The 15093-nt window shown below is 42.5% G+C and overlaps 2 protein-coding genes and 1 long non-coding RNA gene across 9 annotated transcripts; 1 reads left to right on the top strand and 2 right to left on the bottom strand.

The window, feature by feature from the left end:
• The first annotated feature begins 109 nt into the window (after positions 1–109).
• Positions 110–9577, top strand: LOC119022693. Its single transcript, XR_005076042.1, has 4 exons — positions 110–827; positions 1004–1171; positions 4164–4224; positions 9228–9577. It is a non-coding gene; the product is annotated as an uncharacterized LOC119022693 (long non-coding RNA).
• LOC119022690 (vasopressin V2 receptor-like) lies at positions 837–4152 on the bottom strand. The gene is given in 6 exon segments (XM_037103866.1): positions 837–1184; positions 2022–2240; positions 2457–2757; positions 2836–2982; positions 3110–3355; positions 3462–4152. Coding segments are annotated over 6 exon segments (1407 nt in total). The 5' UTR covers positions 3732–4152; the 3' UTR covers positions 837–960.
• Positions 8521–14972, bottom strand: LOC119022691 (isocitrate dehydrogenase [NAD] subunit gamma, mitochondrial-like). 7 transcript variants are annotated; one of them, XM_037103871.1, is made up of 12 exons: positions 14728–14972; positions 12955–13002; positions 12582–12587; positions 12284–12381; positions 11996–12111; positions 11108–11168; positions 10865–10997; positions 10641–10774; positions 10424–10526; positions 10091–10237; positions 9244–9399; positions 8521–9096 (listed from the first exon to the last, which is right to left on the bottom strand). In XM_037103871.1, the coding sequence occupies exons 1-12, from the start codon at positions 14818–14820 to the stop codon at positions 8995–8997; spliced, it is 1197 nt and encodes a 398-aa protein (XP_036959766.1). In that variant the 5' UTR covers positions 14821–14972; the 3' UTR covers positions 8521–8994. The 7 variants fall into 7 exon arrangements, with proteins under 7 accessions (XP_036959766.1, XP_036959762.1, XP_036959767.1 ...); XM_037103867.1 differs by having other exon boundaries at positions 10641–10997; XM_037103872.1 differs by lacking the exon at positions 14728–14972 and adding an exon at positions 14659–14708 and having other exon boundaries at positions 10641–10997.
• Positions 14973–15093: the final 121 nt, after the last annotated feature.

Raw genomic sequence — 15093 nt, forward strand, 5'->3', positions numbered from 1 at the left:
CTAGCAACAGCTCCAAGTCAGGTTAGCTTACCGAAAAACGTGACTAGTTTTGTCCACGTTTAGTTTTAAAACATAAAACGAATTGCTGGTATGTGGATTTTATTATTATTATTTTTAAATATATATTATTATAACATTTCTAAACCAAGCTAGTTGTGTCTGCTTGGTTTTCAGTTTTTAAGCCAAGTTAGCTTGAATCATTTGGCTGTACCTGAGCCATGCACTGCTATATTACGTCATAATTCATTGCGAGCCATGAGAGACAAATCTGATACAACTCTTTTAAAAAGAGCCAATAAGTGTATTTCCCAAAAATGTTAAACTGTCCTTTTAACAACAACAACAACAAATTTAAAGGGGAAGCTGTTAGGAAAGTTAACTATTTGACCACTCAGGGTCAAACTACTACGCTAACGGTCGATTAGCTTAGCATAAAGACAGCTAGACGTTATAATGGGTCTGTCTATTTCTTGGATAAGCTAACGTTCGTCCCCTGGCCGGAGTCTTGTTGGTTACCTAGCAACAGCTCGAAGTCCTGAAAGGTCACCAAATAAGAAAAGAAAAAATCCTGAAATGTTGTTGCTAGCTACACTTTGTTTTATAACGTGAAATTTGAGGTGTAATTGGTTATTTAGTGAGTTTTAGGGGTGCTGATACATGTGGACTGAGTTTCAATCGGGCAGAGCCAAACTAGCTGTTTTGGTTTCGAGTTTTTATGCTAAGCTAGCTTAATCTCTTGGCTGTCTGTTAGCCTTCTCGTGCCCATCCATGGACACCCGTGAGAGTCATATATTATTATCTGATGCAACTTTCTGCAAGAAAAGCAAGTAAGTGTATTACCAAAAATGTAAAAAACAAAACACTACTTTCATTAACAACAGTCAACATGTGGAAAAGTAATCACGCTATTTTTGAGTCAGTTCTGTATTTTAAGTGGCACATCATGGCGTGTCGTGGCCGTCACAGTGTTGTTGACTGTGTTTTTCTGGTGGATGTTGTTCAGTAACCGGAGGTGTGTGTGGTGGTTGAGTCGTTCGGTAAGGAGCCTCGGCGCGGCGTGTGTGCGCGACAGAGCAGCAGCAGCCGGAGCTCCGGGGAGACGCTGCTGGAGAAGGCGGAGTAGATCCAGGGGTTGGTGCAGGAGTTCAGACTGGCCAGCAGCATCAGCAAGGTGAAGACAGCACCTACACACACACACACACACACACACACACACACACACACACACACACACACACACAGAGAGAGGCAGGCTTCATTGATTAAATGTATTGATATTACAATACTCCTCATCTGTGCACTGATGTTGCGCTGATTCAGTGACTTATAGGTTGAAAGAACACATTAGGACCAGCGATACAGATTAAAATCTTAACTTCTAATCGACTACCTTGACAATCGATTATCGGTTACTAATGTTTTAAGTATGTTGGACATTTTTTTTCCATTAGAAATGTGTTTTACTCACTGACATGATCAGTGTTTGGCGCAAAATCAGAGATTTTAGATGGATAAAGATGCACGAAACACCAAGTTAAATGACTAAATTGAACTAAATGACAGAATTATGACTTTATTTTAAGAATTGTGACAATCACCTCTCATCTGTCACTATTCAACAACTGACTCAATAAAACTGAACTCATATTGAGGCTATTAAATGGCCGAAATGTTAATAATATTGATAAATGTTAGTATTTATTTGTATAAAATGTATGTTTGTATCATACTCAATTTTTTTTTATACATCTGACAAGCAAGGATTTCCAATGATATACAGTACTTCTGATGTATTTGTGAATTTGATTGATTACTAGTTAATTATTAAGCACTTTGAGACATATACTAATGTGACTTGTCTGTAATCTCAGTATTTCTTTTGTTAAAAGGGGAAGAATTTAGCAGGTCATCTTAGCTCCTTTTAAAACGTGTGAAATCATTAGCCACAGCCCGCACATAATACTGTCACATGTTTGGTAAAGTGGTGGAAAATGAGGAATGTATGACATAAATGTGGGCACCGTTTTGAGGTGGGTCGGGGTCCCAGGCGGCCCACAGCTGGACACTGAAGAACGGGGCCCAGCAGAGAGAGTAGACGAGCACTATGACCAGCGTCATCCTCACTGTCTTCGACATGGCCGCGGATACCTCTCCACCACGGGCAGGGGGCGCTTTGGGTGGGGGGCAGCAGACAGCAGAGGGCGCTGCTGGGTCAGGCAGCACATCAGGCTGCAGCTCAGCTGACAGGGAACACAGTCAGAACAATTAAAGGGTCCTTTGAACTAAATACTAACGTTAGCATGATCAGATGCTACAGTAAGATGGTGAACTCGGTAAACATACCTGCTAGACATCAGCGTCACGCTGATGTCTAGCAAGCATTTGCTGGACAGAAGGACATCTGTGGCTGGTGGAAAGGTCATTATTTTTGCAGGTATACTGAGTGTAGGTCTCACCTGAATGAACAGCCGTGTAGCTGTGAATATCACAATGTGAAGCAATGCTGTTGGACCTGAGTGGACCCATGGGCAGGTGCTGATAGGTGGATCCGGGCCCAAAGTTGGTGTGAGTGGCTGGGTTGTTGAACATAATTGGTGAAACATACGCAGGCAGACTGGACCTCGCTCTGCTGCTGGTTCCTCCTCCTCCTCCTCCTCCTCTCTGGCTGTCCCGCCTGGATGGAGGTAGGGAGGAGGGAGACAGGTGGCGCTCTGACTTCAGGTACAAATTGTTGTGGATCTCCATGAAGATTCGCACCTAAGGGGAAAAGGGACATGAAAATTCCAGTACTGTTATTCTAGGTGTGAATTCTGTTCTGGCGTGTTCCTCCTGTACCTGGCAGACGGTGATGATGAGGACAGGGAGGATGAAGACAGCCAGGGTCATCCACGTCACGTAGGCTTTGAGGCCCCATGACTCAGCAAAGCTTCCCCAGCACTCATAGACACCTGGAGCCACTTCTGACTGGGAGAAGATGAAAACCTGGAGGGGTTTAAATCTTTTTGAAGTAACTAAATGACATATTTCTGCCTTGAGTATTTCAAGGATCTGCATCAGTGCATTGACGAAGATTCATACAGACAACAGACTACAGACTGTGTCACCGTACCTGTGGCAGGCTGAGCAGCAGCGACAGCGCCCAGGCCAGCAGGATGAAGGTGTTCCAGCGTTGCATGGCCCCGCTGCGGTGGGCCTGCAGGGGACTGCAGATGGCGTAGTGCCGGTCCACCGTCATAGCCACAATCATGTAGGAAGAGACAAACATCCCGAGCACCTGCAGGTATTTCACCAGCCGGCACAGGAAGTCCGGGCCAGGAAAGCGACCTTTAGCATCCCACACCAGCTGGGGCAACACCTCAGAGGGGAAGAGGAGGGGGAGGAAGGGTGGGGTGAGACGCAGGGAGGGGGTGCCCTTAGTGTGTGTGTGCACCTGTGTGTGTGTATGTATGTGTGTGTGTTACCTGGAAAAACGCCACCACCAGGTCGGCCACGCAGAGGTTGAGCATGAACTGGTGCAGCGGGTTGTGGTGTCCCCTCCGCCTGAGCAGCACCACCAGCACCAGCCCGTTGCCGAGCAGCGCCATCACAAAGATGACAGCCAACACCACCACCTCTCCCACGGCCAGGAGGGCGTCACGCTCCCAGTCTGTGACATTCGTACCCGCCGGGGTCACAGACACCACCGACCAGTCGATGGAGGGGTCTACGTCGGTTACCATGGTGACTGACATGTTGGCTTGGATGGAGAGGAAGAGGAGGGGAGGAGAGGAAGAGAGGGGGAGAGCAGAGGAAATGTTAAAGAAATCATTAAAAGAAAAATTTAGTGGATCTCCAAGATTTGTACTTCTACAGGAATATATAGTACTTCACTTGAGTATTTCCCTTGTTTATTGCAATGTTATATTTCTACTCCACGAAAATATTGTTCTTTTCACTCAACACTTACTACATTTATATGCCAAGATTAATTACTAGGTGCTTTTCACATTTCTTATTTCAGATTCTTCCTGTCTAGTGTCTATATATCTCCAGATGTGTTGATGTTGAATGTTTGTAATAATCTGAAGGGTGAAATGTTCTTTAAGAGTTGAGAAAACTCTCTTCCTTCTGTGGGGTTGTTTTTTTTTCCCAGTTGTTTTTTACATTTTGCTTCTGTTGATCAGGAGATATGCTGCCTTGCTTTGAGGCTCCAGAAACTTCAGCCGACTTTCCATCGTCTTCAGGGTGAGTAGATGCGACTGGATTTTCAGTTTAGAGTGAACTAATCCTTTAAATACAGTACTTGAGTAAATGTCCTGTTCATTTTTTGCATGTTAGTTCACCCAATTAGTGAATTCCACATAGTAGTTCACGGTAATCTTTTCCCTGCAGACTTCGATCATGTTGCCAGAGATGATTACAGGATGTATTGTAACATCTCTGATTATGAAACAAGTTTGTACCTCATTTAGTTCATGGTTCGTGGATAATCACCATCGCTTGTTCCCCGGAGTATCGACCACGTTGACACCATGTCTGTTTTACCTGACCTCTGCCTGGCAGCACCCCCCACACACAGCTATAGTTAATAGGGATGTGTGTAGAGTGTGTACGCACATTAGTTAGCAAAACAATGAGGCATGTTTACGGCAGTGCCTGTGCACTTTTACACTTCAACACACACAATCGCAGTGGCATGCAGAGGGGGCCCCTCATGTGGGACCATTTACTGAGGGCAAATGTCACCCTGAGTTCTTTGACCAGTGTCCAGAGATCAGCTTCACACACCAACTGACAGTAAGGCAGGTTAGTTACTATGTACATATACACAAGTGCTGTACTCGAGTACAATTTTGTGGGTAATTACTTGAGTGTTTACATTTTATGGCACCTTATACTTCAACTCCACTAAATCTCAGAGGATAATATTGTCCTTGTTCTCCTCTCACAGATGTGGACAAGTCAAGTAAAAGTTTGTCATCACCCAGTATCACAAAGCCTCAGAGAGATGTGTACATAATAAAAACAGCAAATAAGCAACTTTTATAAAACATTAAATACAACAGAGTTTTAGTTATCCACCATATGTTCAATAAAACACTGATTTGAATAGAACTTGGTGAAGCAGAAATAAGTTTTCTCTCCTTTCCTATTTATCTGGTGATCCTTTGGAGGAGTCCTGACCACCAGTGTGGTTAAAAAGTATGCAAAAGTCGTACAAATATTCAGTATCAAAAGTAAATTTCTGGCAATATCTGTTCTTAAGTTTCAGTATCATACTTAAACATTTTTTATAAATCGATACATCAGTCATAACAATCTAATTATGTCTTTTCTAATAATTTTTCAGCCACAGGAGACATTTTTCTGCAGAGTGAGTACTTTTACTTCTGATTGTTTGGATGATAATACTTAAGTAAAAGACCTGAGCTCTTCTTCCAACACTGTCAACAGGAAAAGGCACTCTCATCTATCTATATTAACAAAAGACATTCTTTCCAGAGTCTGTGTCTTGAAAAACAGCCTTTTGACTCCAATCCTGCCACAAAACACAAGACTGGAAACAATTGTACAGGAAATTAAGATTTTCCTCTGCTCCAATTGCTGCAGTGAAACATCTTAAAACCTGTTTTTGATTTAAAATCATGAGACCATTGATCACAAAATGACAAACCTGTTAAGGTGAAATCATCTGTTCCTTATAATTCCTTTTGAAAACTGGTCCAAAGTCAGCTGGAATTAAATCTTGTCCTGGCAACGGGATGTAAATATTTCAGACTGAAGCTGAGAAACTTATTGCTTTCATATCTGTGTGTTTAGCCAGAGGATACACTTTAAAAAAGACTATGCAGACGTTAAATACAGAATCAACTTGCTGATGGTCGGTTCATCCGAGGTTCTCTTCGTGTCAGCAACTGCTACAGCAAGTTTGTTGACATCTTTTGGCGATGTTAATCCAATTACAAGACCGAACACCTGCTGTCCAACACTCATTTTTCTTTTCCCCAAACAAAAAGCTCAAATCAATTTCTCATCCCTCCCAGAGTATTCTTTAACTGTTCTCATGAACATGATCATTGCCAGAAATACTCCTTTATCAACTCTGATTCTTCTAAAACCTTCCAAACATCCACCTGTAACCTCGGCAGCAATTTCTACAGATTTTAATCTCCCTTTTAAGCAGCAAACGAAGAGAAGAAAATCAGAAGCAAAGTGCAAGTAAACGTAGATGACTTACTCACCTCGTCTTCCTCTTCAGCGTCCTGTGAAGCATCTGCAGGAGCCAGGACAACCTGATCTGCTGTTGCACACACTAGCTGCATCCATGCTGCGTCTGTGTGTGTGAGTGTGTGAGTGTGTGTGTGTGTGTGTGTGTGTGTGTGTGTGTGTGTGTGTGAGTTTTCAGTTTGCTTGTTACTCTGATGGTGACCTCTGCAAGCTCTCGCTGCTGACTCCTGTCTCCACATCTCCTCCCTTCTACCCCTCCTCTTTAACATATCCCTCCCTCTATTCGCCCCTTCATGTATTTTATAAAAAAGGGGGGAAAAAGACAGACGGGGCTCCTGAATGGAAAGCGGGGCTTGTTGTTCAAAGGACGTGATGCCCAGGCTGCGACGGTGAATTAATGTGATTTCCTGCTGATTGTTTAGATACTAACGGTGATGCTTTCGGCCCGACTTTGATCCGCATTCAGTGCAGAACTAAAGTGCACACCAGCAGATCAAATGAGATTTCTGTTATTAGCCTCCCATAATGATCAAAGACCTTTCATACACACATGTTAAACTGATATGTGTACGTGTGATTTTGCATCAGCGGGTGAGAGAGAGGGGTGGGAACGGAGAGAGAGGAGAGTCAGTGTCAGATGTTGTGACAGATGGGATGTAAAGACGGCAGCAACAGGAGGAGAGCTGCCTTCTCTTTCTCGACCCCGCTCCCTGTTTTTTTTACCCCCCCTTCCTTCTTCTGTCAGGCTCCTGCATTCCCCCTCTCTGTCCCTCTCTGACGGTGCAGTAATCTGTTTGCTTCCCCTCAATTACTCCCTCATTCGGAGAAGCGTCTCATTATCGAGGGGCCCGCTGAGCGACCTTAAACATACACACAAAAACATGGAAACACAAAACACACACGACGCTGGTCGCTGCTTGAGCTGTTTCTTTCCAACTTCTGATATTTTTCTTAAAAAGGTTTCCATTGTTTTTTTTTTTTTTTAAGTAGAATCTGGGTGTCAGTAACCTTGATGAATGGGTGTAATTAGCTGTAGGGAAAACAAACAAACATTGGCAAAAATTTGTCTTTATAAATTGTCAAGAAATCCCTTGAAAAGTCCAAAACCAGCAAAGCTTTGACTGACATCCTCTGTGCTGCTCAGCGTCAAGCAAGCATTTGATGGGGACTATTTTCAGATGTGGATTGACACACATTTGGTGCTATAGAAAGTATTTAGGGCAGCAGGATGGTGTATGTGGCATGGAGACAAAATAAACTCTGCCTTCATGGTAGCAAAGAAACATTTCATCAAGTGCTATAATTTAGATAATTTATGTGTTTTTCATAGTGATAGAACTGCTTACTTGGCAGAATGGCCTTGTTTTATAGGATTATATTGATCATATTAATGCCTTTGTTTGTTTAGTATTTTATTTCTCATTTGAAATATATATATTGTTGGGTATCCTGTTCCTGCAGGGATTGATACAGTTTTATAACCCTAATACATCGTAATGTATTTGCTGATTATTACTTTTTGCATAAGTAATCTGAATCTTTAAAGTAACTAAAGTTAGCAAATACAGTTAGATGAGTAAAATGTTCTATATTTGTGTAGTCGAGTATAAAGTGGCCTTAGATATAATTAAAGTACAAGTATATGAAACACATTCTGAGGTACAGTTACTTAGTAAATGTACTCATGAAAAAAAAAAAGTTTTGACACTAAAAGTTAAGATTCTGCAGAGCGACGCTGTTAAATTATTGATTGCTGCAGTGGCCTACATGTTAAAGCACTGACCATAAAATTCAACCTCCCACACTGGACTTTCCCCTCGCTGTCAGTCTGCTCATTCACCTCTCATCTCTGTGCTGTTGGTTGTTCTATAAACTACAACACTGAGTCATAAAGTGTCAGCACTCAAAATTGTGTTTAAGGACGACCATTGTATCACAGCCTTTAGCCTTCTCACTCTGATTTGTACTAATATCAATGGTTCAGTCACATTGATTGCAATTGATTGTGTTCCTTTAAGCCTCTCTTGTGGTATGCCCTCCCTTTGGATTTTAGAGTGGGCATTTAGAATCAAGATATTTTCATTTCTGCTGCTCATAAAAGCACAGCGAGTGCGACTACTGAAGGAACTCCTGCTGCAAAGGAAGTTATTAGAGAGTAAAGTTTGAGTCTGTCACAACGATCAGATTGAACGTGGTGGTTACACAAGACAATGTGGCCTCCCTGTGGTCTAGACAAGACAGTGCAACAGGCACTCATGCATGTTTGCTTCAGCACAGACACTTCTGAAGACAAGAGAATAAAATACAGAGACATGAGCTTTGTGAGCTTTATTAGAGGTAAATTTAGCCCAATACATTCAGTAGTAAGACAGCTGTCATTCAGTAGCTGAACAACATCTATGGCTGGTTTAAAATAAGTTAAATTTCAATAGCTGGTTTCATTATTTCATCATTGTTATTATTTGATCACATATGAATTAATAAAACTAATAAATATTGAAAGGATTTGGTGTGACTCAAACAGGTGTAGTATTGTGTAGTGATTCATACAGTGAAGAGTAAAGAAGGGGGTGCAAACAACAAAATGTTCAGTTAACTTCAAATAACAGTTGGGAGGTGAGGAAACAATCTTTGTTAAGATAAGGAAGAATACTGCTAAATAGACACCTGAAGTGTTGGTGGACACAGTTTTATTTCAGTAATACTACCTTATGAAATTGCATAGAGGACTCATTGAACAGAGGCACACTAGTAAACGTCTCTGCTGTGAGAGAGATTACAGTATTTCTAGATGCTCAAGGTCTGGGGCCCAGTGCTCTGAACAGCATTCATGATGGACTGAACCACCTCAGATGTGGAGCCTTGGCCTCCCAGGTCAGCGGTGTGCAGCTGGAGAATAATGGAGATGACGCATGAAGACACAAAGATATTGGAGCACAATAATGTAACGCATCATCACCGGGTGGAAGTTTGTACAACAATTCAATAACGTTTTCTTTTCTGCTTTCATTGTTTCACAGTGAGAATAGGACGTACCCGAGTCTCGGTGATCGTGGAGAGGATGGCTCTGCGGATCATGCTGGCGTAGGCGTGGAGTTTTAGGTGATCCAGCAGCAAGCAGGATGCCAGCAGCATGGCCGTGGGGTTTGCTGTGTTACGGTTAGCGATGCTCTTACCGGTGTTCCTGGTGCCCTGCGCATAGAGGAACATGTTGACTTTATAAACAGAGGTACATGTCACAGCATTTATATCTGGTTATTCAAAAAATGACTGCAGCACTGATGTGCTACTGCTAAACTCTGAGGAAGGAAATACTTTTTCTACTCATTCAAGTTTGCATATTTATACCGAAGGAGTGAAGGGAAAAATATTCTGATTTCTTTTATTGTAATTATGGAAATGTTTCCTTTTTTAATCGTACCTCTTTGTCTATGGTATACATTCAACAACTAAATAATCAAAGACTTGGAAACAGTTACCATATTCTGTTAGGGATTGCTATGATGTCGTTGATACCAGAGCCGTTAATGATTCTGCTTACTGGTCTGATTCTTAATCGATTCTCTTATTGGGTCCTGATACAGTTTTTTGTTGAGCTGCCTGTAACCTGAGAGCCTGATGTAGTAACAGCCTGTCGTCATTTAAAATTGATGAAGGATTAGGTTTTCTTAGGTAGAAAAAAAAGAAGCTGCATCCTGCTTACGTGGTGCAAATAGTATTCTAACACTGGATATTTACTTTTGTCAGTGGATTTGCTGCACAGTTGGGAAGCAGTGGCACTCGTACATAGTCACCGTGTTTCCAAGTCTTATCAGTTATCACTTTCCTGTCTCTCATATCGCCTTTTATTCCTGACATTCTTGTCTGATGTGAATCCTCTCACCGTCTCAAACACAGCGTAGTCCTCCCCGTAGTTGGCTCCAGGCACCAGGCCTGGTCCACCAACCAGCCCGGCACACACATTGCTCACCACGTTTCCATACAGGTTGGGCATGACCATCACATCGAACTGCTGGGGCCTGGAAACAAGCTAACACACAACACCAAAACACAATCTCAGAACATGATTGTTTGAAGAAGTTTGTCTTAAACTATGAAAAAGGCACTAACTTTAAGTATCTGATTATTGTGGGGGTTGAAGAAGTGCCAGCAGAGCAGTGCTAGTTTGTGTTCTTCTGGCAGAAATTCAGAAATACTTGTTACATGCCGTAAATACCTGCATGGTAGTGTTGTCCACAATCATGCTGTCAAAGCTGATTTCAGGGTAACCGCTGGCGACCTCCTTGCAGCACTCCAGGAAGAGGCCATCAGCCAACTTCCTGCTCCAACAAACACACACATGTTAAGATGTATTGCTTCTTTTTAGAGCACGAGGAAGATAAATAACGAGACAAAGACAAAAAAGTCAGGGCCTTGAGCCATTACAAACGAACATGATGTTAGCTTTGTGTACAGCAGTCACTCGTCTGCGTCCTGTTGCCCGAGCAGCCCTGAATGCGTAGTCAGCGATGCGTAAAGATTTGGTTTTGGTGATGATCTTCAGACATTCAACAACACCTGGTACATTCTGCAGGGGGAGAGAAAAGAGTGAAGATGGAGGTCGATTTGAGGTGATTAATTTAATTCCGTGTATATGATCAAAGTGATGATTACATACCTCGTGCTCCAGGCTGCTGTACTCTCCCTCAGTGTTCTCCCTGATGATCATGATGTCGATGTTTTTGTGGCGTGTCCTCACTCCTGGTAGAGACTGGCAGTGCATCACATTAGCATAAAGATCCAGAGTGGTGCTGCAGAGAGAAAGAAATGGGAAGAGAGATGCTGAAGCTGAAGCACTCACACTGTGTGACTTTAGGATTAGATAAGGAAGATGGAAAGCGGTGAAACATGGCGGATTTACCGGAGCAGGCTGTTTCTGGACTTGTAGGATGGTGGCAAGTTGTGGTTGGTTTCAATGTTACCTGGATAAACAAAGTTGCACCTAAAGAACAACGACTTAAACAGAGACAGAAGCACATTCCTGCAACAAATCCTCCCTTCATGAAGGTTATAATGTTGTCTATGGCTTCCTGTGTGTAAAAGGATGGACTTTGAGATCGTATTACTAATTTGTAATGAAGCATCCAGATTAATTCCCAGGATTAAATTGAAGCAAGATGAGTTTCTATGCTCCCCACTTGTGGAACAAGATCCTTAAATATCTGAAATCTGCTTAAACTGTCAGCTAAGTCAAGGGCTTTAAACGTTACTGTTCACTGTGGATTTCAAATAATTATATTAATCATTTATTTTGAATCTGCAGCTATTTAATTGCTTATTCTTACTTTTTGTTTTTACTGTCTTTTCTGATGTTTTCGTTGTTGTTGCTATGAAATTTTTAACATGTCTTAATGTCAAATGTTTTACTTCTGTACCACTGTAAATAAACTTGCCTTGCCTAGAAAAGTGTTGATTCAACTGTATGATCATTTTGGAGGTTGCCATTTGCGTTGCTGTTGAATTATGTCACGTTACAGACAATTAATCTGCACCACAAGCTGCTGCCTCCAAAAAAAATCATTCAGATGAATCAACACCTCTCGAAAACAGTTTCAACAAAAACAGAACATTATATCCTTTATTGCAGAACTGTAGTGTTCGACTGTTAGTTTTTGCGAGGTGTACCTTAAACTGGCAACTGAGTGTCTGTTATATCCAGTGCATTGTGGGATTTATGGATTTCTTAGGCCCTGGTAGGAACCTGTTTCATACACAGACTCAGAGACATATGTACATATAAAACACTTACCTTTAAGTGCAACACCGTTGCGTCTGATGGCCATTATGGCATCATTGATGTCATCCTCTGACGCCATAGATGAGTCCACATTGACAACTTCAAAGTCCACTGGCACGCAGCAGAACCTGAGAATAAAAACAGATGGAGTTCACTTCGGTGTGACAGAGCTGAGTCATTTAGTCAGTATATGAGTCGGTCACTGACTTCATTCCAACAGTGTGTCTCTGTGTGTGTGTGTGTGTGTGTGTGTGTGTGTGTGTGTGTGTGTGTCTGTGTGCAGGATGTGTGAATTCGCACCGGAATAGTTCGCGCACGTGGTGGGCCAGCTCTGGTCCGATGCCATCTCCGGGAATCAGAGTCACAGTGTGCCTGCCTCCATACCGCGCCGGTGGAGGCTATCATGCATACACAAGTACAGAAAGTCACACTCCTCTCCGCAGAGTCCCATAGAGACTACTGAGTCTCCAAACTACTGAGACGAAGCTAGAGAGATACTGCAGAAACATATCATCTTTTTGACTTTAGTAAGAAGTTCTAAAGCACAGCTTTTGCTACCCCGCTGTCTTGTGTGTGTGTCGTGAGCAGCCATACTCACTATGGTCTGGTGTGGGTGGATGGAAGGAGGAGGGATTCAGAACGGAGGAGAGAAAACAGGGAGGTTAGTAGGACAGTGAGGAGGAGGCAGACACGTGTTGACCAGCAACTTCCTGGTGGCATCACAAGCACATTAATTAGACAAAACATAGCTGATACTCCTGTGGACATGCAGTAAAGACACATTGAGGTATTTAATCTTTGTTTTTCAGGAATTCCCAGTGGGGTGTAACAGTGGGGTTCTGGGTTAGGAAGGTCATAAGGTAAAGGTAGTGTGGGTGTGCTGACTGAGCTCCTGAAGTGACAAACCTGCTGTTAAATCCTCATAAATCAAAGCTACTCCTTTTTCGTGCATTATTGTATCAACAACTTACGGTATAAGTGGACATGTGTCTCTGATTACATGCAGCTGCGCCATAAACCTGCAAATACAGAGAGAAGGTGAATGTATTCATTAAAATTAAGCGATAAATCAGAAGCAAATCATTTAATTAGGGACTTAAATCATTCTTTAGGAGCTGATAAGATTATATTATCACTACTGTCAACAACTCAAGGCGAGTTTAGGGCACCAGCTAACATGTATTCTCATTTTCAATCAATCACCTAATTATTATCTCAATTAAATGACTGTTTTGTCCACAACATGTCAGAAAAGAGTGTTTATCTGCAGTTACTTTTCCAAGTTGACATAATCATATTGTGCAAAAAACCAGTCCAAACAAAATGAAAATCAGTTTGCAATCATAGAAAACAAACATTTTTACAGGTAAGGAGCTGGATCAGGATGATTTGTTTAGTTCTTTTGCCTTCTAAAATGTTTTCATTACATTTTTTTAAGCTGATTATCAAAATTCTTTACAATTTATTTTGTATGCTACACCATCTGTATTCATCTATGGTAGATAAACATCATAAAAGTGGCCAAACATGCAAGTAAACATGATAAAGAGCCCTTCCAATGGAGGATAATGTGATGCAATGCACTGGTGGATGCCCTTTAAATGGAGAAAACTCGATGCAGTGCCCTCTGTGGTGTCCTACATGCTAGAAAAAGGTTTGCAACTGTTGCACCATAAATGCATCAACACTTTCCGAGCACTCGTGTGAATGCATACTAGGTATTTTAAAGTTTGGTTGCAGATTTTCCTCCGCAGACTTCTCCTCAGCCCTTTTTTTTCTGCGGGGAAGTAAACTTGTTAACTGGCCACCATTCGAAGAGGAAGCACTGTTGCAACAGTCTTTGAATAATTTATGTCTCTGCAGGGAGCACTTTCAGTGAGCATTTACAACCTTATCTCGCTTGGGAGAAATAGAGGAATGCTGCTCAAGTAGTAGTAAATTCTCTCCGCAGGGAGTTCCCAGTTGGCATTAAGTTGACAGCAGACATGAGTGGTGCTGAACGGACAGCGACATTTAACCAAGCTAGCTCCGTTAGCCAACTAACCAACCGATAATCAGCTTAGCTACACTCACCGCTGTCCTGGCAAATACAACTGGTCACGTTAAAACTCCTTTTAAATGTCACAACAAAGTCTGTGCAGCAGTTAAAAGTCCGCCGGTGAACTCAGAGGCTGCTCCTACCCTTGACAACCGGTTGCTGAACACGGACTTTAGGACTCCGGGGAGGGACCGCACAGACCGGGCCGTCATGTTCACTCTCACCGCGGATGCAGATGGACGACACGGGGGCGAGCTGCGCGCTCACCGTTAATCTCCTGTTTTCTGTCTCTCTCTCTCTCTCTCTCAAACTCCCACATCATCCACACGTTCAGTCGCCCGACAGACTGCAATTCGGCATAGTTTTTTTGTTGTAATTTTTATCATTAGAGAGGACACAGACACATAGAAACACACACAGTGAATCTGCAGTCCTTCAAGCTAGCTTCCCGTCGCCATGGTAACCCTGACAGACAGTCTTGGCCCAGTTAGCTAGTTTGTTCCCCCCCTTTTTTTTCTTTCTTTCTTTCTTTTTTTTTTTTTTCTCACAGCACTTTTTCATCCGAGAGCACTGACCTGAACCACAGGGAGGCGACATACACACAAAGATTGACATGAACGGGACAGCGCCATTCTACCTGTTACGCCTCTCAAGTCATTTTTTCACCCAGTAACCGCTCATTCATGTTTGGTTCCTTTAAACTCACTGGGTTTGTTTTGCATATGCGTCCTTCATCGCGAGTGAAGTATTTGTTGAGTATTTTTGACAAGGAGGAGATGTGACATGAGGAGAAAACCATCACAGCAGCATTCAGCTAGCGTAGTTATGTGTATATACATGCTGATATGACAGCATTCAGGGTGGCCAACGGAGAAATATAAGCGTTTGTAGTTGAATCACTTGTGGGCCACTTGGAGAAATTCTACTCTCCAGCTTTTTATCCTCGTTCAACCGTCGGTATCGTCATGTTGGTAGTTGTAGTTTTTTTGTGTTCCTGAGCGCGTCTCTCCCAGTTGGACGTGATAGGGTTTGTGGACTCCATTACCCAGCTTCCCCGCGGCCGCGCCTCCTC

Source organism: Acanthopagrus latus, chromosome 7, assembly GCF_904848185.1.
Source record: "Acanthopagrus latus isolate v.2019 chromosome 7, fAcaLat1.1, whole genome shotgun sequence".
Lineage (NCBI taxonomy): Eukaryota > Metazoa > Chordata > Actinopteri > Spariformes > Sparidae > Acanthopagrus > Acanthopagrus latus.

Excerpts from the sequence above, each read along its gene's own strand:
- LOC119022691 (XM_037103867.1), bottom strand. The coding sequence starts at position 14,820 with ATGGTTTTCTCCTCATGTCACATCTCCTCCTTGTCAAAAATACTCAAC. Across the intron at positions 12,112-12,283 it reads CACGTGCGCGAACTATTCCG|GTTCTGCTGCGTGCCAGTGG; the intron begins GTGCGAATTCAC and ends TTTTATTCTCAG. Across the intron at positions 9,400-10,090 it reads ACTACGCTGTGTTTGAGACG|GGCACCAGGAACACCGGTAA; the intron begins GTGAGAGGATTC and ends CTCTATGCGCAG.